Source organism: Alligator mississippiensis, chromosome 1 (genome assembly GCF_030867095.1).
Source record: "Alligator mississippiensis isolate rAllMis1 chromosome 1, rAllMis1, whole genome shotgun sequence".
Lineage (NCBI taxonomy): Eukaryota > Metazoa > Chordata > Crocodylia > Alligatoridae > Alligator > Alligator mississippiensis.
The window spans coordinates 348,168,282-348,193,628 of NC_081824.1; the positions used below are offsets into that span (position 1 = coordinate 348,168,282).

Here is a 25,347-nt window from a genome sequence, read left to right on the forward strand (position 1 = left end):
AATGCATGTTGTTTGATTTTTAGAATATAATTGGGGGGGGAGTTCAGTTCCAAGATGGCAAACCCTCTACCCAAAAGGAATACTTCTGGGGGCAAGGGGAGGGACTTCCAATGCCAAAGGTCTGGTGGGGGGGGGGGGGGGAAGAGACAGACAAACTTCTGGTCACCATCTTGGAACTGGAGGGCAGGGCTATCTTTGCAGCCCTTGATAGCTCACCATAACATGTTAAGCGGCTCTTCAGCCAAAATAATTGCCCACCCCTGCACTAAGGGTTAAATCATTTCTTGCCTGCAAAGCCCTAGAGGGATGGCAAGCAGGAGTGTGCCTGGGAGCCAGGAAACTTGGGCTCTCTCTGCTCTGGGTGGGGGAGGAGGGTAGTTTGGAGCAATGCACTCCGGAATGCTACAGGATTGCAAATTGCTCTCTTTATCTCCATGGAGGAGACTGAAGTTACCCTAACATTTTAGGATTAAAACATTTTACTGCTACCACCAATGTGGAGACTTCAATTCAGCAGCAGAAAGGCAAGCTGTATTTTATTCAGTCCCTTCTACCCTCAGCTTTAAGATGCTTTCAAGATCCATTTCTGATGATGTACTGCAGAGAAACAACAGCTCAGTTTTCAGATCCTAGGAATCCTTAGTTACAATATGTAGAAAAAAATCTTGGGCCCTGACTTGGAAACTGCAGATTTGATAGCAAAACAGTAACAGTAATAGTAACGAACACTGTGCTTATATTCTAGTACCAGTAATACCAGTACTTGGAGAAAACTCAAGATATAGAGGCTAGGTTGTGCCTTTATTCCAGCAGTATCAAGTACTACCTTCCCTATTGTGCTCTGGGAGTGCACATGGAACAGTACCATCCTTCATAAGTCATAATTATTTTTAATTATGCAATGCCTAGTACCATGAGATCTGAAGGTTAGCAACTGATGCAGGCCATCTCCAATGTAGACACCTGCATCAAACAACCTAGCTACAAGTAATGGTAACAACCTAGCCACGGTGACACAGAGCATAGTAACCTGCTTTTCAGAGCATATTTTGTCTCCAATGTACATACATTTAAGACCACACAACCACTTTTGTAAATAAGTATTATTGTAGCTGTTTAACAAGGCAAAACCTACTGAATCTGAAATGAATAGACCTACAGTCATTCAATACACAGCCAATATCCTGAAGTCTTAACTCTTCAGTTTTTCCTCTCCAGAGCATGCACTCCTTGTACAGCAGACTGAAGGGAGTAGGTGTTTATTTTAGTTCCAGACTAGGATCTAATGCACCATGGTGATCGAGTAGGGGAAAGCATACACACACTACTTCTACCCTGGCTCACTTTTTCATCTGGTCCACCTGGTTAAGCAAAACACAGAATCTAGCTATGTGCAAACTGGGGTTAACACATTTGTCATCAGATGAGTACATCTGCTGGTGACCAATAATTCATTTTCCAAACAAGCACTATCTTTTTCGGTGAAGGTGGGTCCCTGTGGGCCGTGGCCCCACGTGTTAGATCTAGCGCACAGGGTACAATCCTAGAGAACTGGGTCAGATGGAGACAGCATGGGCCCCAGAGCCCAAACCTGGCATGTTGTCTAGGCAGAGGCAGCACAGGGTGCCAGGGCCCCAATCCCAGCATGTGGGGTCAGGCAAGGGCAGCGTGGTCTAGATTCAGGTGTGTGGGCCCAATCCTGAGGCACAGGGTCTGATCTGACCCATGGATCAGCCCCATGCACTTATTTTGTTCATTGGGCCAAAAGGTTCAGTACCACTGTTCTACAAAGAAGATGGTATTATTTCAGAGCCTGTAATAAAATAGCCTGCTCAGGAAAGAAAATGAAATAAAGGTACAAATTAACAGAACAGAAAAGAACCTTTCACTGTGTCCAATGCACCAAAGCCATGAAAATACATGACCATTCAAGGGAGCAAGTTATACCAATTTGGTTAATAAAAAGAGTGTTCTTTCTACAGAAGTGGAAGAAAGAAACTTTGGAGGGTCTCAAGACTGGAGGCTACCTAATGTAACAGGTTTAATCACATGAAACAGGAATATGAAGGCTGAAGACGACTAAAAAGTGGCTTGTTAGCAATAAAACAAAGAATGTACAAAGATGCCTTAGCTGAAAACACCTGTAAAATCACAGGCCAAAGATTACAGAGCCAGGTTCACATGTTTTTATATTTTGTGCCCTTTATTACAGTGCTAAGCAGGGTAGAAAGATGGTCTTCTAGCACGGATCATCATAATCAGTTCAGAGTATACTATAGCCTTTTTTGTTTAAGGAAGAAGCTGCCCAAGAGGATATCAAAAAACTAAATCACAAGAACTCAGTTGAGTGTGTATGTAGATTATGCTCAAACGCCTACAAGGCAAATTTAAGAAAACAGTTTAAGAAAATAGGTCAGCCACATGAGCAAACCCTTCACTTCTTTATACTGTAAAAGACAGCTGGATTAAAAAAAAAAAAGTTTAAAAACCTTTAAATCTTAGGACAAGGATCAAGTTTGGTCCCCACTTTGCTAGAGAACTGAACATTGTATAGTGCTGTCTTAGTCTTAGCCTCAGTGCAAGCTCAGATATTACTGGATTAACAGTAGGACTTTTATACAAACTGTTTAACTGCATACTTATGTTAAATGGCAGCAAAAAAGATAACACCGCAAAACAAAGAGAAAGTAGATGGAGAATGAATAAATCTCACCCCTCTTTTCTTTTCTTCTTCTCTCCCCCTGACCCCACAGTAGGTTTTACTTCCACCAGATCAATGGCATAAATTAGTTTCCCCATTCACATAGTGAATTCCTCAGCAAAAATAAAGTAAAAATAGGGAATGCACCTGATGATTCCTGAATTCTTTTCCTCATACATTGCAGAATAAAGACAAGGCACAGACCTATTCACAATTCATAACCTTTAAAAAGGGATGCAAAGGGAGAAGATGAGTCTTACGGCCTCATTCACAACCCTTTTCTACTTCTCTGCCACATTCATAAGGAAAGTCCAATCACAGGAAGTGTTTCCAACTGTCGATTCAAGTCCAGCAATTCTAGTGTCCACCTAGGCATCTTATACCTACTTTTATGGACAAAACATTTCTCATTTAAGTGTATATATCTGTTATGATAGCATAAGCTGCATAGCTAATTTACTTCTGCTGTTGCACAGCAGATGCAAGACATGCTTATGAGCCATGGGGCCAGCATCTGTTAACTAATTTAATCAGACAGCATGTCAAAAACATCTGAATTCTCTGTTCCTATTAAAGAGAAAACAGTCCCACAGACTCAAGGAGCATGAAAGTTTCTCCTGACAAACCAAGCATTCAATTTTCTGTTGAACTCTCTTTTGTCATTTTGCTTTTTGACAATGAAGTGCAATAGAGTGCATAAGCTACTTGATTTACCCCTGTGGGATGTATTTACTACTTTTCAATAATCCTTTAGGTGACCTAAGCTTTTAAACTGGATGAAAAGCCTCCAACACATAAGTATTTTTCATATTGAAACCTTACATTTGCTTAAGATAAACACATGCTCCAATAACAAAGCTTAAAAAAACTGTTCCAACTTTGACAGCATGCCTAATATTTAACCTACTTTTTCCCTCAAATCCCTTGGCAAAAAGTGTGTCTGTGCTGGAGCTCATGTTTCCTTATCCTAAGTGTGTCACTGCACTGCAGCTCACTGCTCCCATTTGGCTCCTATCTGCAGTGACTGGTACCTTAAGATAGGTGTCAACACACTGTACCCGAATGCTATGATCCATTTCATATTAAATCCAGACTTTTTGACAACAGGTGCAACCCTGTTCTTTACTACAACTCATGTGAAGACAGAGGAGTCTGAGCTACTTCTTTATGCTCTGTAAACTGCACCCCTGCCTTATGCTTTCAACATCCTGGTCATGGCTACACAAATGAGTCTGTGACTTCCTCTCTTCCTTTGCTCTCCTTTCTTATTCCCTCTCTCTTACAAACCTCTTCACTCCTCCCACTCTCGTTCCACTTATACACCACCTAAAAGTAAAATGTTTATAAATAGCCAGACTGTCCTATCTTACCCTGGGAGTATTTTTTTGGATTTTAACTTCTACAGAACTTATACAGGATCAGACACAGAGGTGCTCCCTATGCTTTTAATAATGCAGTAATATTCACAGAGTTGTAGAACAATGAAATGTGGTAGACTACAAATCCCCTACCAGAACAGGGGTACTTTCCATGCCATCACAAAGCAGTCTACAGGGCTTTAGCTGGTCCTTCAGAATTAAACTTACTAACAGTACAAAACACTGAATATGAATTTTTTATTTCTAACACCAACTGATGCCAAAATCTCCCTGACATAAATTTGTGTTTCCAGAATGAAAAAAAATTCAGAAGGTAAATTTTAGGTCTCAGTTCTACTTAGCCATTTCTAATATAGTAGGCTTAAGATGAATAATTAATCAAAACCAAAGTTAAACTGATCACAGTGGTTACTGCTAGTTTTGCTGCTTTTGTAGTGAAAGGACCAAAACTTGGAGGTCTTGAATGATCAATTTCCCCTTATGCCTCATCATAACCAGGGATCCTGGTTTTCTCTAATTTAAACAAATCCCCAATTTTCAGTTTTAAAAAGATTAACCCCAAATTCACATTTTTTCATGATTAAAATTAAACACCACTATATATTTATCTGTATCTATGTATTAGTGGCTTTTCATTTAAAATCATGTAAAAATGTGGATTTGGAGTCACTTTTTTTTTTTAAACCAAAAATTGGGGATTTTTTTTTAAATCAGAGAAAACCAGGATCCCTGATCATAACTATCCCAGAAGCAGCAATATGTACTGTTTAGGGTTTCCTAAGCAGGTGACATAAATGTATCAGATTCTTACAGCTTGCCTCATTTCTTTCATCTTCAGGCAATTCAATAGAACTAGAAGAACCAGCTGCCTCCAAGGATTTCAAAAGACCTCAGGCTGAGAGGGTTTATATTTAAGCAGATACTTTGGTGAGTAACAGCTCTCACATAAGGAGTGTGGCAGAAGCTGGTCTCAGGCAGCAGGCTAGTGCACTATCCATTTCCAAGTCATCAAGGAAAATATGGCAGTTCCAAATACAGTCAAATCTAGAGGACCCAGCACAATATCCAAAGATGAATTTCATACAATTGCCATTAACTCCATTAACCAAGTCCAAAGAGGACCACAAACCTTAAACCTTCCAGAGGAAGCTGCCTACACCCTAATGCAGCACATCACTTGTGCACATGCTTAAGTAATTTACCAGTCCAGGATCTTAGCAAGCAAATGAACTGTTTCACATGTTACCGCAAGCAAGAATTATGCACATCTCCATTTCATTTTTAAACAATTTAAATGTACTACCCCATCTTCATCAATTACCAAATATTAAGTCAAATGAAAATTAAATATTTGGCAGGTGGGGAATCAAAGGGAAGACAAGAGAACAAGGATACAACATCAAAATCATTACTAACCCTACTGTATCTTTAACAACATTAATAACCCTATTCACAGCAAAACAGCCTGTGACATTCCAAAGTCCTTAACAAAGATTTTGAAATATCTCAATACTAGGCTAGTTCTTTATAGTACAGGCTGTACTAAGAAAGTGACAGAAAAGGAACAATATGTACAACTAATTTATTTGTTATTTCTCAGCTCAAAATAAAGCAGAAACAGTTTATCTCCAAAGAGCAGGTGACCCATGACTACTGAAAACACCAGCTTAAAAGAACTAAAATCTTTATTCAAAAGTCTCAGTCAATAGGGATGCCAAGCACTTGAGCACAAGCTCAATTAAGGCTCTGTATAAGTCACAGTGAAGTCAGTGCCTTAATTTAAGTTGTATATAGATTTATTTTCATAGGCTGCTAGCAATTTAGATAACTAGAAGCCAAATTGACAAACCCAATTTATTTGTTGCTAAAGATGTAGATTTAGTCTTGGCATTTCTCTCAGCTGAAACTATGAACCCAACTTCCCCCGCAATCAGCTTTCAAGTTCTTAGTGCTACAACGGTTCCTTCACCTTTTTTTATCATTTAAGTTCTTATCCTACTATCTGGAAATTCTAACTTGACTGCTTCCCTTTAAATGAAGTCAAAAGTTATCTGTTTATATATAGCACTGATAACAGTTGGGGAAATTATTAATCACCCTGCCAGGAGCTGTTACAATGATGAAATCAAGAAAAAAATAGCTGGGTTAACTAAACATGCCACTTCCATCAAAATCCAAAAATTCAGGAGGGGAGGGGAGCCACAGGGGAACGGGGGAGTAGTTGATTAATCAACTAGTGCTATCTAGGTTTGAATTAATTTCAAAGAGTTTGTGCCTGGCAAACACACACTGCCAGCAGTTGCATCAAGTGACAGAGTGCAGGCAGACACTTCTACTGCAGTGTGAAGTAACCTCATCTCCAAAAGCTGCACTGTAATGCTTTCTCATTACACTCCACAAAGATCCCCATTTAAAAAAAAAACAAAACAGTGAAACCCAATATTCAGACTCCAACAGACAATATCTACCTTCTGGTATTTATTAGAAGTGCCCAATTTTTCAGTGGAGGGCTGTAAGAGGTTAGAAAAATTCCAAATTGCAATTGCTCCCATGATTCAGTGGAGATTCAGTGGAGCATTCTAATCAAGGCTGAAGGGGGAGAATTGTCTAACTGAAGTTTATTTATAAGAACATTCTTGAGTAACACAGTGACTTTTTTTTTTTCTATTAAGAGCATCCTTTTCAACAGTTTTTCTGCATGCTCGGGGTGACGATTAAGTGTTCAAACCATATCATGTACTTGTGGTTATGGGCATAAAATCAGATTAACTGACTCATCATTTATGAACTGAAGACTGCAACCTATCTTTAGTACTTGCTGATGAACAGGGAGCAAACTACAACCCCCGCTTAGTGCTCTTAATTGGTTCCCGAAAAACCAAGCGTTAAGTGAAATGAGTATTAAATGAAACCAGAAGTATTTGATGACCCAAGACAGCGACCGCAATTGTTTTTAATGACCCAAGATGGTGACTGTGAACGTTATAATGAAACTCGCTGAGCACTAAGTGAAATCAGGTATCAATTTAAAAAGAGCGTTATAGCAAAATAGTGCTAAAGCGAAACAGTGATGGGGGTTCCCTGTATTAAATGTTCCTATAACACAGAACAACGAAGCTAAGATGACTGTGGTGGCCACCTTCCACATTTATTCCCTTTCCTCTGACAGAAGGATAATGTTTCACAGGCAGTAAAGGAGTGCTGATTCAATTCAATTCCCCATATAGAATGGGGTTTATTTTGCCCATAAGGTAGAGCTTAATAAATGTTTGCTGGGTCCTTTAAAATGCTCAAATATGCAAAGTTGTACCATTACTAGGCACATAGTACTGTGCATAGACAGCACAGAGCACTATTACAATGCAGTTTCTTTTGCCTTAGAACTGTAGATGTTCTCACAGTTGTAACAACCACCACAAAGATTAACTTTCAGGATATGTATTCAGTCACCTTTTTTGCCATCCATATCCACATCTGGCTGCTTTTACTAAGCCTAGAATACAGATGGGTATGCACACTTCATCCCACTACAGTCAATTTTGAAGCTTTCCATAGCTCACTTCCAGAGGAGGGAGAGGACTGCTATCCAGCCCTTCATAACAGCCCTCAAAGCCATCCAAATTTGCCAGTAGCATAACACACTGCATTTCCACTGTGGAAACTGACTCAGAAAAGTCTGCACCTCTATGCATGCACACAACAGGACTGATGGTCTGCAAGCTGCAACCCTGGAGACAGAGGGATACTAACTGCTTTTAAAGAATGCCAGCATGGCAATCATATCTTGACTCTACCCAGAAATTTAAAGTTTGGCTGCAACTGAGTCATGGGTTTTTAAAAATATAAACTTGAACTGTGTTTCAGTGTTAAAATCCTAAAATTTCTATCAGTGTGAACTTGTTTTACAAAAAGCAAGGTAAAGTATTTCTTATAAGGGATCAATAAAGCCACTACTAATGAATATGAACTGTAAGCAGAGACAGTATGTCAGAATCAAAAGAATACGAAAAATTAATCAGGTGTGTGGTAATACACTTTATTCCATCTCTTCTGGTTCAACCCAGATGTACCATTATAAGCAGGGATCCTAGTCTTCTCCGATTTAAAAAAGTAACCCTGAATCCACATTTTCCAGTATTTAAATGAAATACCACTAATATATATAAGATGTGGATTTGAAATGAAACGCCACTAATATATAGATATCAGAAGACTTCAAATTCTCATTTTTCCATGACTAAAATGAAACACTACTCACAGAGAGGGAGAGATGTTTCATTTTAATCATGGAAAAATGTGGATTCGGGGTTACTTTTTTCACCGAAAATTGGGGATTTTTTCAGTCAAAGACAGCTAGGGTCCCTGATTATAACTGAAGTTTAGATTCCCAAAGACACTATTGTAAACACTTCTTCTCAGATTGTACCCTGGGGTCTTTTACTATCCTAATGGATTTTTATAACTCAAAATTTAAAAAACAAAACAAAACAAACAAAAAACAAAACACAGGGGCAAAAGGATCCTAAAGCAGCTTTTATTTCATCTTACCTCTGGGGCTGAAAAACTGCAAGGAACCTACATGCTATTTTTTTCAACAACTAACACTCCAGAGATGTTTATTCCATTGAGAACGTTGCTGCCAAAAGTGCTTGTGTGTTACTTTTGTTCTTTTTTAATAATAATAATAAAAAAAACCTAGAAAACTTTTTCTATTAGATTACCAAAAAAACCCAAAAAACACATGGACGAAATCTGTCCATTTCTTAAACACATGCATATATATGTAAAACAAAGTATAAAAAACTAGTTTCAAACTCCCATTTTTGTAATATCTTTGTGAATTCCTAGTCAACATTCTGAGGACAGTTCTCTTATTTTTCAATATCCCAGTCCTTCTCTTTGTTAATAAAGGAAGTCACTGATCTTTGTTTCCATTACAAATAAAGTTTTAAAATGAATGCTTTACATTTCGGTAAGTCCTTTACTACTACGCACAGTGATCCATTACACCAACAGTGTCACAGAGCAAAGAGTAAAATCTGTTTTTAGGGAATCTGCTAGTATCCTAGTAAATTAAAGTCATTAGAAGCATCCCCAAAAAGCTGGGTGTCATTTCCTATCTTAAGGTCTCAGTCAGGTCTCCATCACAAACCAAAGAGGTGGATTTCAACGTGGCCTTCTGGAAGAAAATGCTGCAAAACTCAAGCTCACCTAAACTCACTTAAATCATGTGTGGAGAGCTCACACAGACTAAAATTAAAACCAAAATTAAGGTCAATCAAGAACTTCCTCTTCTTTGTGGATCAGAAGTTAGCTTTCATTAATGAATAGGTGCTAGGTACCACAGAAAAGGATTAAACCATCTTGCTCAGAGAAGGCAACTGTTAGTGGTTGGAATGTCCTCCTAAAACTTTCATCTCTGGGTGTTCAGCCTCATTCAAACTCCTGCTCAAAGCCCTATCTAGGTCACAGGTGATAACCTGGGGGAACCCCCCCCCGCAAAAGAACACACAACACACAAAAAACAAAACCCAACGCCTCAAGACTGTAAATGGAACCACTGAAAGATGCAATATCCCAAAACCAAAAGTGAATCTATTGTAATTAAATGTCTTTCCTTACCTCAACCTCCATCTAATTTATTCCTTCTATTTACTGCATCACTTCTACATTCAGGCTAAGATAGGACATTGAAAAAGCCCAAGCCTAAATTGATTCAATCTTTGCAGGTTAATCTAACCTGTGTAAATTGAACTGGCAAGCAAGTGAATAGGGATTCTAGAAATGCAGGCACATGCCTGCAGTGGCTCAGGCCAGAAGCTGAGGGTGCTAGAGCAAGGGAGGAAGGACCAGCTTCTGTCCTGGTGTCCTGGGAAGTGCAAGCCTCTTCCCAGTGGAGGGGCTGCGCTGCAGGGAGGAACAGGGAAGGCAGAGCTGTTGCGGCCTGTCCAGGGCAAGCAGTGGTGGCAGGGTTGGAGGGGTGGCTATGAGGGCTAAGCTGAATTTTGAGGTGGCCACAGTCCCCACCCCTGGAATAGCAAGGGAGAGAAACCCAGACAGGGGCTGCTGTGCCCTGGCTGGGGTCCTGGAGGGAGAGGGGAGGGGAAATAAACCCCTTCCCTGTCTTTGCCTTAGGGGGCCATGACAGCATGCATCTGGCCACGCCCCTGCCCTTGAAGCAGCAAGAGGGGAGGGAGGAAGACCCTGACAGGGGCTGCTCCGCCCTGGCCAGGCAGATCCTGGCTGGAGTCCCCAGGGGGGAGAGGGAAGGGAAAGAGAGAATAAAACCCCTTTCCTGCCCCCTTCGCCTCAGGAGGCCATGCTGAGCCAGCATCTGGCCACGCCCCAGTCACTCGTCTGGCTAGAAAGTGGACGGGCAGGGCCAGCCCTGCTCTCTGGAGCAGACAGCACAGCATAGCCCAGCCCAGGGCTGCAGAGCATGCCAGGATCCTGGGGAACTCTGATTTAACTTAAACCAGGAAGGGGTCTAGGACAGAAGTTCCATAAACCGGTTGGACCTCAAGCAGTTAAGTCTGATTCTACATTCAACCAGATTTATCTTAAACCAGTTTCAGCCATTTTGAAATTGGTTTATGTGCACTGAACTTTTGTTCTGTTACAGTTTGAAACCAGTTTCTGATCACTTAAACTGGTTGTATGTAACATCACTTATATGCAACTTCTGTCCCTAGCTTCAGACTGCAAGCTCTACAAGCCCAAATACAGGTCCTTCTCTTTCTCTTTTTTTTTTTTTTGAATTTATCTTCTTTAGCATGATCTAGGTGGAGTATAAATAATATAAAATTAAAGCAGGGATTTTCTTTTTGGAAGATTTTGCTTTACTTGTCATCTTCATTAACAGGGCTGGGGTATACAGAAAAAAATTCTAGTTATCTGTTTGCTGAACACTGTATTAAAATTTATAGTTGGTACAAAACTATTGGTTGATTTCTTATGTGCAGCAAAGGAAAGGCAGCAGAAGCCTTTTGGTATTCCTCTAAATAAAAGGCCTCATAATTTGGCCACAGTATTAAAATACTGGTAGTCTCTGAAAAATAGCCCAAGTATAATTAATCAGAATGAAAGTAATGCTGAGGGGGAAGAGATTAGGAAAGCTAACAGACTAAATGGGCTAAGATGCAAGCTAACAGTATCTGCAGCAAAAATAAAGCATTCTAATAAGATCCTTGTCCCATTATTCTGTCAGTAGAAGCTGAAGCAAAATAATATATAATAACTGGACAGATACATTGGTAGAACACAGAAAGACCATGTGCCTACAAAGCTATTTTGGTACTACGTGCTTTGATATTGTCAAAACCCCATCACAGAAAGTGCTAGGGGGATGTATTTACAATAGATTTATCTGAACCTTTCCATCTGTTAGATATACATCGAGAGAATAGCAAATGAGGCCTCAGCTTCATTTATCTTTTAAATACATAGTCACCGCATATCTGCAAAGTTTCAAATTAAAAAAAGAATGGGCAAAGTTCAACTATGACTAAAAAAAACCCCGTCTCATCAATGCACCACATGCTGTTTAATCCAGAGGAAGTCATCATGTGCCATAATGTGAATTCATGTTATGACAGAAAATTAGTTTTGGGATCCCTCTCTCATCTAATCTAAATGAGAGGTTCTTCTCATAGTCCAAACACCAAACCTTTTTGTAACTTGATGGTATTAATAGGGCACTAAGCTAAAAAAGGAAATATTGATAAGGAAGACTACACAGGTACCAAAACAGATCCATCTGCATACCTATATGTAAATCTATCTGGTACCCAAGCACACTGATGCAGGGTAAACACAATTAATTGAAGATACCAAGGAATACCAGATTCGAATATGTTACTTACCTTCAATGTACAGGGGCTCCACGACATCATGATTAATCAGTTCGAAGTTCTCATGGCCGATCCAGTGTTCCACATTTCTTTTCCTGCCCGTAAAGAAGTTGTCCACAACTGTAACCTCATGGCCATCCATCATTAGTTTGTCAGTAAGATGAGAACCCACAAACCCTGCTCCTCCAGTTATCTGCGTTAGGACAGTTGGTATAAATTTTTTTTTTCTTTTTACAGAGACACCAGACAAAGTCCACAAACAAGACAGAAGAACAGCAGCTTTCAGATCTTTGCTTACCATAGACAGACAACTCCATTTCTATTTTTAATGTATTTTTATTTAGGCAATATAAATGTTCATGATAAGCTCCATCTAGTTCATTTAATCACTGAGGGTTTACAAATCTAACTACTGGCAGGAAAAAAGACTAATACAGATCATTTTGGAGGCTATCAGAGGTTATCAGAGGATTTTGTTTCATCTTAAAATTGGGCTCATCCCCTTTCTGCACTGCAAAGTCTTGGGGGAGGTGGGCGTATGTATGTTGTGTGCATGAAAGAGAAGCATGCAGTAGATGGACAAAAAGGATTCATCCTCAGCACAAGAAAGATGTAGAGGAAATGTTAAGGTTGCCTCCTCCCCTTTTTAAATATTTCTAAAATCAGGAATATCAAAGTCTAGTTTTGGTTTTGAAAGAAGCCATCTCAGATATCTCAACCAAGTCTTGTAAGCTCCATCTTCTCTTAACCAAATGAAAGGAAATGTTGACCATTTTTGACTACATGCATTTATTTGGTACAAAAAAGCATTAAAAATGAAAGCCACTCTGAACTTCCCTTAATCGCTTCCCTACTTTATTGCTGAACTCTCAGCCTTTCATACCCATCCCACTGTCATCTACAGAGTTTCAGGATAGAGAGATACTAACATTTTATTCTAAACACACAATAATCAAAAACTCCAAAAAAAAAAATATGAGAAATAATTCATACCCTTCCCTTATAATGACATTAAAATGGCAAAGTTTGTTTTGCTTTTTGCTGGTCATCCTTAAAGTGTAGTAAATCGTTGAAGTCAGGAAATGTGCAATCACCAAAAAAAAGCAATGCAAATAACAAGCTTTGGGACATGTCTACAGAGACACAGTTTTCTTGTTTACTGTGCTTCACAAGCAGTCTGTAAGACTACATAAGGGAAGAGCAATGGCCCCTGCAAAGGTAGTTTACCAGTATCACATATGCAACACAACTAGGTGACTGCACAGACTGCACAAGGTGATCCAATCATGAAGTTACTGTATCATCAGTGCACTTCAGTAATTAATCAATCTTACCAAATAAATTAAAAGAGTAAAAAGTTTTGCTGTGGCTGTCAGATAAAAATCTAACTAGTAGAGTATGGGTTAGATTGTATAATTCTCCTGATTCAGTTAATTAGAGAAATTCCCTCACTTTTGATCAATAAAAAACAAAATATTTTCTGGAGACATTGAACAAACAAAATCATCTTTGTAAGAACTTTTATTTTTTTTAATCAGGAAAATAAGTAACAAAGACCAATAAAAAATTATCTGAGAGGTGACCCAAAAGGGGGGGGGGGGGAGGAGAGGGGGAAGATAATTGTTCATGGTGCTTTTATAAAAGGTATGAAAGCTCCCCTCTCATTTGCACATTGCTTTCATTTTATTTTAGTAATTTAGCCCCGCTGTTATGGCGACAATAGCATCTTAAGTACTCCAGTAGTGAAACATGAAGAATGAAGAGAATGAATGTTTAGTCAGACTATTAGACTTTTTTTTTTTAACCCGGTGCCTCCCAGACTCAAATATATATTGCACGCTCCTTGTTAAACCAGCACTGGATACTGATTAAGAATAATACATCTCTTATAGAACGTAAGAAATGAGGATGAGGCTCCTATGCCACAGCAAAGAGCCGGAATCTTCTTTCCTATTCCCTAATTCTCATGACTGATGAGTGGCGTAAGTCTCACCAACAAAGCTGAGACTAGGGCTTACTAAAACTGGGGACTGAAGGCAGTTCTTCAACAGGTGGCATGGATTAGAAAGAAAGGATGTCCCGCACTGAAGTTATTAATAAAATAGGTCCCAAAATCTATTACTTATAAAGATTTGCAGTCTAGTTAAACTATGTTCTGCGCATTTGCCTTGTTTTTCTTTGGTGTCCAGGACAAAAGACATTTGTGGGAAAGACTCTGTTCTATGCTCTGACTAAAGGTAAAGAGGTACCCTAGTTTCAACTTCTGCTCAAGGATTCTACATATTCCTGGGCTTGAAATTTCTTGGGGGGGGGGGGGGGGGAGGGAAGGGAGAGGGGGAGGTTGGGAGGGGAGCTGGTACAATAAAATCTAGAAAACCAGTTCTTCTAAAAAGAGCGTGTTGCAGAGTCCATGTCTGAGGGATGGTTTTTTTACGTTTTTGAAAAGTGATAGTTCACAGACAATTTTTTAAAAATTTACTCATATTTAAAAATGGCTATAGAATTTTAATAAAGCAAAAACACAGATTTATGATGTAGGGGTCCGTAAATATTAGATGAAAAGTGATTTGGAAAAGGAGCTGAATTTCCCCAGAAAAGTAAACAACTGTTACACTCATTCAATCTTTTTTCATTCACTTCAGGCGACATCAAAAGAAAAAGATGACTATAGTACCAAAACACTCTATATGTACTTTCTGTAATCATTCATAAAACCAGGGTTGGTGCACTTCCTTTTAAAATAAAACTGCTTACATATAACAATGATCTATTAAGACCCAAATATTTTAGATCAACTATTTTCATTTGTAAGCTGTAGACCTGGCACTTGAACAAATACAATTTTAAAATATAAACAGTACTTTCTAGAAATGGTGCACTTAACCATTTTGACACTAAAATGATTAAATGACATCAGCATTTATTAAAGTGCACTAAAAATATTCAGTAAAGCAATTTCCCTCTATCTGAAGCACTTAAAGGTCTGCAGATTTGCCAGGCCTATCTGATACTTTTAGTCAGATGCAATATCCCAAATGTAAAGTATAATGAAGTTTCATTTGTATTGTATAGGTGCACCACATTCAGTTTGGGCAAAGTACAAACAATAATAATCCCAAGTTGACATTATCATTTATAAAGTTAATAAAAATTCCAATTACTATAAAAATAAATTTAAAAAATGCTCACTGCCTATTCATCTACTTAAAGCATGAGTAAATAGTCAGGCCTTGAAGCATGGCATGATTTCAATAGACTTGGGCTCTTTTAGACAAAGGTAGTCAGGAATAAACTTTAGTTGAGGGGCCCTGAACTTCAAATTGTCTAGTCCTAAAAATGTACAAGTACAGGAAGCATCAGGATGAACAATCATATGAATAGAACAGTTGTCTATATAGGTTAGGCTACTGATAACCTTAAAGGTTCTTATAAGTTAAATGCCATCTAGAACTGCACCTGGAAGCAAACTAGGAACTAGAGATTTCAGAGTACAGGCAAGAAAAGATGCAGCAGCTCTTTTGCATGGTATGAGATCACTGAACGTGTCATTTCTTTGTGCTGCTTTCTAGACTTGCATCTCACTGAATTCAAAGATTAGTTCAGGGTCTCTAAAGTGATACTTCTTCCTCTAGGTCCCAGCACAGTGAAACCATCAACCTGAGCTTGGCACAGAAACTGAACTGAGGTCATGAGGCTCCCTCCAGAAAAAGATATGAATAACCAGGGTTATTTCTTTGACTTAGTTCTAGTTTTAAAAACACCCTCTCTCTCTCACTACACAGGATGAAAAACTATTTACCTGTATGTAAGTGTGACAGACATTCTTCTGCCCACTTATACCCAAGATTGAAGCAAATCAGTTTTCAGCTCTCTCAACAAAACTACTTAAAGAATTTGTTACCTTGTTAATCAGCCTGCTACATGTTTCAGTCGCATTAAAAAAAATATGTTTAAAACCAAGCACTCAAACTACAGAAAGCCAGAAAGGCTGTCGTTGCACTTTAATTCAGTACCCACATCTCAACTTCTACAACAGAAGAAGCTGAAGACCTACAAATGGTTACCTTTAAACTTATTTCATTGTGTATGGTATATAGCTATATTGAAAATAGCAGAAAATACTGCAAACCACATTCTCTTAACTTAGCTTTTCTTTATTCCTTTTGTGAAGGTTTGCATAAAACTGACAGAAGGTTACAGAAAGTTGTGTTTATAATATATAAATGCCATTATAGCTAGGCTCTGGAAATTTAATTTTGAGAGAGAAAGCAGGCTGCTTGTTTTCACTCCACTCCATTTTCTAAATAGTGAAGAGATGAGAGCAAAAAGAATACTAGGCAAGTCAAATAATGGCATTTCGCATGGCTCTGTATTAGCACTAAACAGAAGAGCAGGAACTTCTGTACTTCCTACAAAATTTGCATTTTTCTCTACCCCTTCGAAACTAGAGAACAAATTCATATCTGCATCACAAGGTGGCCTCAGAAAAGAGAAAAATCTGGGGACACGGCTAACATCAATCCTGTTTCAGTAGCAATTAGGGACCTTTGCAGAACCTTCAATGAAGTGCATTCATGCCCTAGTCATGGTTCTCCCTGACAGATCATGTCCTTTCCTTCCCTTAGCATACCCAATACCATTCTCTGTGCTTAGAGATCCTGTAGAGGCAAGAGAGGATTGCTGATTACTGAAGACAGGGAACCTGTATTTTATACATGCCCTTTCTTCATATTACAGGATGGAAGGGCGGCTACCAGTCCGGCTTAGGGGACTCCAAATGTTGTCATGACATTAATTTGCATTTTCTAAATATCAGCCCTTTTTCAAACGGCTGCCAGTCTCAAGAAGTTTCCAACAGCTGCAGGTAGTCAAAGACCCTTCTGTAAATAGGGATCAGAGCCAGTGTAGCTCCACGACACTACCAGCTGACAGAAACTGCTTAATTGATAAGAGAACTCCAACTGAGAGCCCAAGTCTATTGACCACATTCTGTGTTTGAGCACTTCACTAGTACAGGACGAAAAGGGATAAACTGGCTCCTACTGAACTACACAGCACAAGCCAAGGTGCATAGCAAAGTTAATCAAAACTGTTGCCATTTCTGTCATTTCTTTTAACTAATCCAAGAGTCATAAAATTCTATACCAACGCTTCTTATTTCAACAGCAGGAACCCTGATAAAATACTAACTTACCAGAATTCTCTTACGATCCTTTTCTGATAGAAATTTCACTGGTGGGTACTTCTGAGTGAAACTGCAGAACATTTCAAACCAAAGAAAAACATTAGTTGTTTCACTTTTACTGTTAGAAGAAATACAAAGGATAAATCAGCAACTGTCACAAAAATGACCCCACTACATTTATAGCATAGTGTACCAGACACTGAAAGGTAAAATCTAAACAAATATACCCTGACAAAATTTTCAAATTGCTACCACTCTCTTAGAGAGGAATCTGAGCAGACATGAGAAGTTGCCCTAAATTTAGTAAAAATAAATACTAAAAATAAAATTAATTAAAAAAATGGAACGTGATCAAAAAGAAGAAAAATATCCCTGTACATTTTATCTTAGGAGTTAATCATATATTTTTCTCCTTGCTTGATCTTAAACTAAAATCATCACAGCCTGCATCTATGGAAAGCTAAGGGAACGGCTGCAATTACAGTATCTCAGAAGATCAGGTTGTGAAGGCTATGGACTCCTCTTTGCTGCTTTAAGTGTGTGTGTTGGGGAGGGAGGAAGGAGGAGCAATTGCTATACAAGACAGCTGTTACATTGTAACTATTATGTTTGAACTCCTACAGCTACATAAAAGCATGCTAAACTATTTTAAACTTTAACCTTGTTACATTTAAGTTTTAAATTACAGCAGTTTCAACTACACGTGTACTGCCATGCATGTACAGCATGCAGATTTAGTACTTACTTATAAAACCTTATACAGATACTATTGTAGCGATGTAAAATCAATGTATTTTCTCACATACCATATGCCCTGCAGATAAGACACACGCCTTGTATTGGAAGGCAGAAGGTGCATGTGTGTGTGCATGCTGGCGTAATTCCAGAATCATGGCCTACAGCTGGCTTTTTAATGGAAAGACTGCATTGCAAAACAGCTGTCAGCTTCTCTCAGCCGGTGAGCTGAGAGCAACAATCCCTATTGCTTGCTTGCTGACAGAGAAGCTGGCAGCCACATTGCAACACAATGTCTTTGTGCTTTGATTCTGGCAAAGAAAACCAGCTTCCCTACTAAGTCAAACAGCCCAGTTTTGGAGGGCTGATTTTTGAGGACAAGGTATATACAGGATAAGAGAAAATACATTATATTAATCTAAGAGGCAATTATTTTTAGATAGGTTAAAAATGAAAAAAAAAAAAAATCCCCCAAAACAACAACTCAAGCTCCTGAAAGATACTAAAGGGAGTAAAGAAAAAATAAAAAATTAAAAAAAAATTATTCAGTACCCCCAACCTCATACACTTCTCTTTTCCATTTCTTGTTTTAAATGTTTATATTAAAAAGTCAAGGAAATTCTATTTTAGTCACCTCAACAAGATTACTGTAGAGCTACTTAATAGGAGAGTTTAAGAGATTTTCCCCAGAAATAGCTCAAAAAGCCTGTCAAAATAACTTAAAATATTCATTCATTTCTTACTCTCTCTCTCCCCTCCCCCCTTAGTCAAAAGCTCCTGTACACAGAATTCTAAAATAAAGGTCATGTACAAATAAGCCATGGATACTTACTTTTTCTAATAGTACAATAATCCTATAGGCTGCTTGCAGATATTTAAAACAACGCCCCCTCCCCCCCCCCCCAACCACGCTTTACTGGAAGAAGCAGCATGCTACTTCAACTTGGCTACACAGCATCTGTATGGATCAAGCACTTCAGCAGGGCTTTTGGGCGCTTTTATCTCAAGCTGAGTGAATCAGCTATTAGATAAAAGCAGCAAAAACTCCCCACTAGAGCATCTAGTCTGTGGCAACGTGGGGATCCCCGGAGCCACAGCTAGCTCCCCACTTGCCTTTGGGCAAGCCGCCCACCGGTCTCACCCGCTACGCCTTGTTGGAATAATGAAAAGTTGTTAATTAAGGCAGAAGGTTGCCCATTAGTGTACCCCCAATGTTTGGGGGGTATCCATGGATCCATACCTCCCCTACACCATGGCCCAAGCCTCGCAGATGGCATCCAGATGTTATTAATCATACCAACCCCACACTAGGCTCCAGAATCCACCTGGCAGGACACTTCTTTGATCTCTCCACTCAGACAGCGTACGCTGCCTTCATTCGGGGTGCCGAGCTCCATGTAGCTGGCTCCCCTCTCGGGCATGGTCCCCCCTTGGGGGCTTTGGCCTCACCTCCAAGGGCAGGCAGGGCCCCAGGCCCACAACTCTAGGTGCCCCTTGCGGTGGGCACCTGGCCCTTTTGATCTTATACCAAAATTTGGGGTGAGGTGGGCATGATAGTAGGGAGGGAAAGACTGCAGAAAGACCTGGATAGGTTGGAAGGGTGGGCTGACAAAAACAGGATGCGTTTCAATACGGACAAGTGCAGGGTGCTGCACTTGGGCGGTAGTAACTGGCAACACAATTATAAGATGGGAAACTCCCTTCTTTAGAGCACGGAGGCAGAAAGGGATCTTGGAGTCATCACTGACATGAACACGGGCTGACAATGCGAGGTCACGGTCGGCACGGCTAACCGGACCTTATCGTGCATCCACAGGTGCATCTCAAGTAGGTCCAAGGAGCTGATCCTCCCCCTCTACGCAACACTGGTCAGGCCACAGCTGGAGTACTGTGTCTAGTTTTGAGCACCCCACTTCAAGAGGGATGTGGACAACACTGAGAGGGTCCAGAGGAGGGCCACCCTCATGATCCGGGGACAGCAGGGCAGACCCTACAATGAGAGGCTACAGGACCTGAACCTGTTCAGCCTTCACAAGAGAAGGCTGAGGGGGAACCTGGTGACCATCTGTAAACTCACTGGGGGGGGGACCAGAAGGGTTTGGGGGAGACCTTGTTTCCCCCAGCGCCCCCCGGGATAACAAGGAATAACGGCCACAAGTTGTTGGAGAGTAGGTTTAGATTAGACATCCGTAAGAACTACTTCACAGTTAGGGCGGCTAGGATCTGGAGCCAACTTCCAAGGGAAGTGGTGCTGGCTCCTATTCTGGGGGTCTTTAAGAAGCGGCTCGATGCCTACATGGTTGGGGTCACTTGAGCCCAGTTTCTCTCCTGCCCAGGCAGGGGGTCAGACTTGAAGATCTACAAGGTCCCTTCCGACCCTACTTCTATGATTCTATGATTCTTTTTAGTCTTGGCCCCAGCATGGATCAGTCAAGGGGGCACTCTACCTCTGACCTCACTAGCCCCACACTCTCTCCGGGTCCCCCTTCCTAGATGTGGGGAGATGGGGTGACTCACACCACGACTGGTGCTCCAGGGTCTCACAGGGGACTCTCACTCCCCCCATGGAGCAGCAGGTCATAGTGTTACCCTGAGATCTTACACAACACCCCTTCTACTCGGGGCCTCCACAATGCCCCCTCTACTCAGGGCTTCCCTCTTTGGGTGGGCTCAGGTGGCTGTAGCTGTGCCTGGCCCCCTCTACCTCCAGTGTCACCTGACCCACCCAAAGGTGGGAGCTGGGGTTAAGGCGCCCCGACCCGCCTTTCACTGGTGTGGTAACTGGCCTGGCATTTCCTGGGGGCTCCCACGCCACTGGGAGCTCCACCACGCCACCCACTCCCAGCAGGGTGCAGTTTTAGGTCATACCCAGGACCAGGAGCCTCCTATCCATCCCCTACAGCTCCTCCCTTACCTCCAGATGGACACCAGCAGCCCTCCAGCATGACCTTAGTGTTGTGGCATGACCTTCCAGCAGCACAATGCCCTGTTTATATGGGCAGCCCTGGATCCAAAATGACTGCCCTAATCAGGCACCTGCCACCTGCTGGCTTCAGGCCCTTAAAGTGGCAGGCGCAAACAGTGCCTTGCCACACAGTCTATACAGATGTTGGGTGAGCTGGGTCCAACGAATGTGATGCCTCTCCTGGGCACGTGCTGGGCTTGTCGCAGGAGCACGCTGAGTTTCAAGTAAAGCATCTTTTTTTCAAATTTATTTTTTTAACATCTACAAGCAGCCATAAATTGTAAGCATATAAAACTGATGCTCAAAGGTTTTCTTGCGCTAGGGTCGGGGAGCTTTCAGATCTTACAACTTATTTTTCACCTATTAACTTGTTCTATTATGGCAACATATGACTTGCAACTAAGTAACAATTAGCTACTTAGTTTAGTCTTGCCAATACTTCAATAGCTCATGTCATTCTTAAGTAAACGCTGCTGTGACCTTAATGGTAACTCAAACAATTGTTATTCTTCCACTCTAGTTTTCTTGCAGGCCAAAATTTGTTTGGGTATATAGTAAGTGAGACTGCACATATGCCAAAAGCTCACACCGACGGATTACATTCTCATCTGTAGATGACCACTGGATTGATTCCGGTTCTGGTTCTAAGGCATCAGGCATAGGCCTGCCTCCTTTTCACCCACAACACTTCCTCAATTAGGATCCTTACAAGGGTAAGGAAAAATGCTGCTGTTCTTTATACAGAGGGTAGGGTTAAGGGTGGAGGTAACAAAATCTTCACACTCAAATACACCTCAATACTAACAAGGGTCCCCAATAGAAAACGAACTTCTTCGCCCCAAACTGTAACAAGAAGAATGGGCTGAGGGAAAAAAATAGTGTGAAGAAAATGACAAGTGTTGTATTATTCACAGATCATCACTACTAGAAACAGAGGTCAAGCATTTCGGGTGATTGAACTGTAAGCGTTCATGCTTTTAACTACGTGGTTCTTAATATTTAATTCTAAATTCCCTGTATTCCTAAGGTTTGGTCTGGGCAACTCTGCCATCCCAGTGACTTTATTTTTAAATTATTTACTGATTAATATTCTTAAACTAAGCCTCAGTTTAACAATATTTTGTCAGGAGATTAATACTAAAGGAAGCAGAATGAACTGTCTTCAGGTTTATCAACCTTTATACCCAAATGGACTATAGTATAAAGCAGTTTCTGTTACTCATCACATCAGTCTCAGTCTTCTAACTACAGCTTCCTCTTACTACTAGTGGTATATCAATAGAGATTTTTGGGGCTGATACTGATAGAAGATTTTTAAGGAGGCGTATCAGCCAATACTGATCAGATTTCTGATACCAGCCCAGCAGCTTGGAAAGCAGTGTGCAGCTGTTAAGTCTGGTATGGTGGAAGGGGAGGGGGGAAGGAAAGGGTGTGGAGGGGCAGATCAAGAAGAGCCCAGCACAGCCCCAACCCCAGCCCACCCTGAGCAGATCCAGGGGCACACCCCACCTCCATGCCCTCTTGGATGAGGGAGCAGCAGCGGGAGCCACCAGACCGGCAGATGCCACCAGACCAGCAGCGCCTAGATGAGCGGCATGCAGCAGTGGGAGCCCCCTCCACCCCCCCGGACGAGACGCACTGCAGCTCCGTCCTGCACCTGCCCCTGCCCCACTCCTCCATCACTGCGGAGGCCTTGATCTGTGCCCCCATGCCCCTTCCCTCCCCGCTCCCCTTCCATCACACCAGACTTACCAGCTACACACAGCTCTGAAAGCTGCCGGGCTGTGCTCCTCGCTGCCTACATGCTGCGCCACGGCTGCATGCATGCACGGGCATTTACTGGCCAAATTATCTGCCACATCAGGCTGATCTCCGATACGATCAATTTTTTTTATATTGGTGCCGATCCGATATCGGACCAATGAATCGGTGCACCTCTACTTACTACTCAGTCTCAATCCTCTAACTACAGGTTTATAACTACCCTTGGTAATTATTTACACCTCTGATGGCAATAGCGATAACAGTTTACACTCACTTTGCACATGAATAAATAACTGCACAGATACAAAACCAAAGAATTAATCTTTTATCTTGTGAAATTATCAACACAAAAGCAGACTCCTAGGGAAAATGAGAAAATTTAGCATTTTCCCCTCATTGGCAGGGAGATATTGCTAACATTTGAAATTTACTACATTAAACAGCATATTGCAAGCACTAGTCAAAATGAAACACCCCGCATTAGCATCTTGAGAAGATACTAATGTTCAGGCTCCGATTCAGAGAGAACTAAAACGTCATTTGACAATTGCCCCAAGACAAACTGTTGATCAAGCTATCATAATCCATATCCATTCATGAGTGACAACTGAATTAAGAGCAGCCCAAATCAAGGACACATAAACCTCACTCATTACATCTAAAGATTAAATAAATTATTTGCTTGGTAAAAATCAATGGGTAGAGAAAAAAGTCAGGACAACTTCATACACACACACCATCATTACTTTTTCATTTGTTCATGATTATAGTTTAGCAAGTATGACAGCACAGTTTACAATAGTTACTGGTGACCCAACATATAAGGAATGTTTGCACCAAGGTCATTCAATCTGATCAAGCAAGTCAGTACTTATTTGAGAGTTCAGTAAGGAAGGATTACATTTGTAGGAAAAAATGAAAACAGTCAATCAGATGTAGAAAATTGCATGCGTTTTAAGCACAAAATAGAAAATTATATGTGCTGCTGAGAGAAAAGCATGCAGCACCTTTGAAACCATGTGGATACTGTGCATGTTTTCCCACCATGAGAAGCATGATTCCATTCTTTCTCCATGGAAGAAGCACAGTGATAGGCAGAATCTCATGTGAATTCACATGTGCTTATCAGTACTGTCAGTTTAGGGCAGACCACAAACCTTCAAAACAGGGTTTTTCATAATAGCTGTTTGCCAGAAACAAATAGAGGGTCTAAAATAATGTTCCAAGTTTGTATCATTTATAATTATTCAGAGTGCTGCTTACATGTCCTACAGGGACCCAGAAAAACAAATTTCTGCATGGGATTTCAGTCTACAAAAAGAGTGAGTAGTTCCATTTCTTTCAGTGGGGTCACTCACCCTGCGCTTTGTTAAACCTTTCAATCCCGGGGGAAAAGAAAAATCAAAGCCTTACATCTTACTCACAAAGGAGAAATATCTCATTGCTGAGCTCATATACAAAATGCATGCGTGTCAAACTCAAGATCAGGAAGCTTGGTCAGGACAAACCAGAAATTCAGCTCTATTGATGAAGTTCCCCAAACAGCAGAACAAACGTACCTTTTTTCCAGGTCTTTGATTTTCTCTCTCAGTGGTGCAATAGCCTAAACCAAGAATAAAATTAGTTCTTTAAAGCCAAGATACAAGGATTTACAGCTCAAAAAATACCCAGGTAAAAATATTTTGGAATAAGGATGGATAAGATGCGTTTCATCTTAATAACTAGTCCAGCTAAAGAGAACGACTTACATTTTATGCAGTACTTTGTGAGTCAAGAGAGACCAACAGTTTTTTGTTTTGTTTTTTTAACAAGAAAGGAATAAATCTGATATAAAAAAATTACTACAGGTACAGAAAAATTACTTAGGCTACCACTGAAAACAACACATCTAGCACGTATAGTTGCACTCTGAAGTAATAATTGAGATCAGTACCAGTACCACCTTTTTCATGCAGGGAAACGGAGGATTACAGAGGGAAACTATTTAGGATCACAGGAAAGCAGGGCTGGAAGGGATCTCACAGAGTCATCTAGTCCAGCCCCTGATCAAGGCAGGATCACCCCTGACACCCATGGCTGGACAGACAGTCAAGTGTCTGTCCAACCTACTCTTGAAAATTTCCAGGGACAGAGATTCCATAACTTCTCTAGGTAGACTGTTCCAATGCTTGATCATCCTCAGTCAGAAAGTTCCTCCTAATCTTCCAACCTAAATTTCCCCTGCTGCAGCTTGAGGCTATTACTCCTTGCCCTGTCCCCTACAGCCATAGAGAAAAGCCCATCTCCATCTTCTCTATAATGATACTTCAGGTATTTGAAAACTGTTACCAAATCCCCTTCAGTCTTCTGTTCTCCAGACAAATAGCCCTAGTTCTTTCAGACTATTCTCCCAAGTCATGATTCCAAGGCCCCTAATAATTTTTGTTGCTCACCTGGACTTTCCAGTCTTTCCACATCCTTCTTGAAGTATGGAGACAAAAACTGAATGTGGTACTCCAGGTGAGACCTCAGTAATGCTGAATAGAACAGAAGAATCACTTCCTAGTTTTGCAAGTGACACTTCTGTTAATACAATCCAGTATACTGTTGGTCTTCCCCCGACCCCAACAAAAGCACGCTCGTATTCAGCTTGTATTTGACCTCCAGGTCCTTCTCTGCAGCACTGCAGACTAGCCAGTCATTCGCCTCAGATCAGCCAAAGAAAAGAAGCAAGCAACACCATGCTACTGTTTAGGACAGAAGCTGGAATACCCCATTTGTATTTTTTG

The 25,347-nt window shown here is 40.7% G+C and overlaps 1 protein-coding gene across 3 annotated transcripts in view; it reads right to left on the minus strand.

Moving 5' to 3' along the window:
- Positions 1–25,347, minus strand: part of UXS1 (UDP-glucuronate decarboxylase 1) — a 101,323-nt gene that overhangs the window by 55,254 nt on the left and 20,722 nt on the right. For all 3 annotated transcript variants that reach the window (XM_006265920.4, XM_019485014.2, XM_059721030.1), the window contains exons 4-6: positions 24,139–24,182; positions 17,125–17,185; positions 11,943–12,123 (exon numbers count right to left, since the gene is read on the minus strand). In XM_006265920.4, coding sequence (XP_006265982.1) covers positions 11,943–12,123; positions 17,125–17,185; positions 24,139–24,182 — 286 coding nt within the window. The remainder of the gene's footprint in view (positions 1–11,942; positions 12,124–17,124; positions 17,186–24,138; positions 24,183–25,347) is intronic.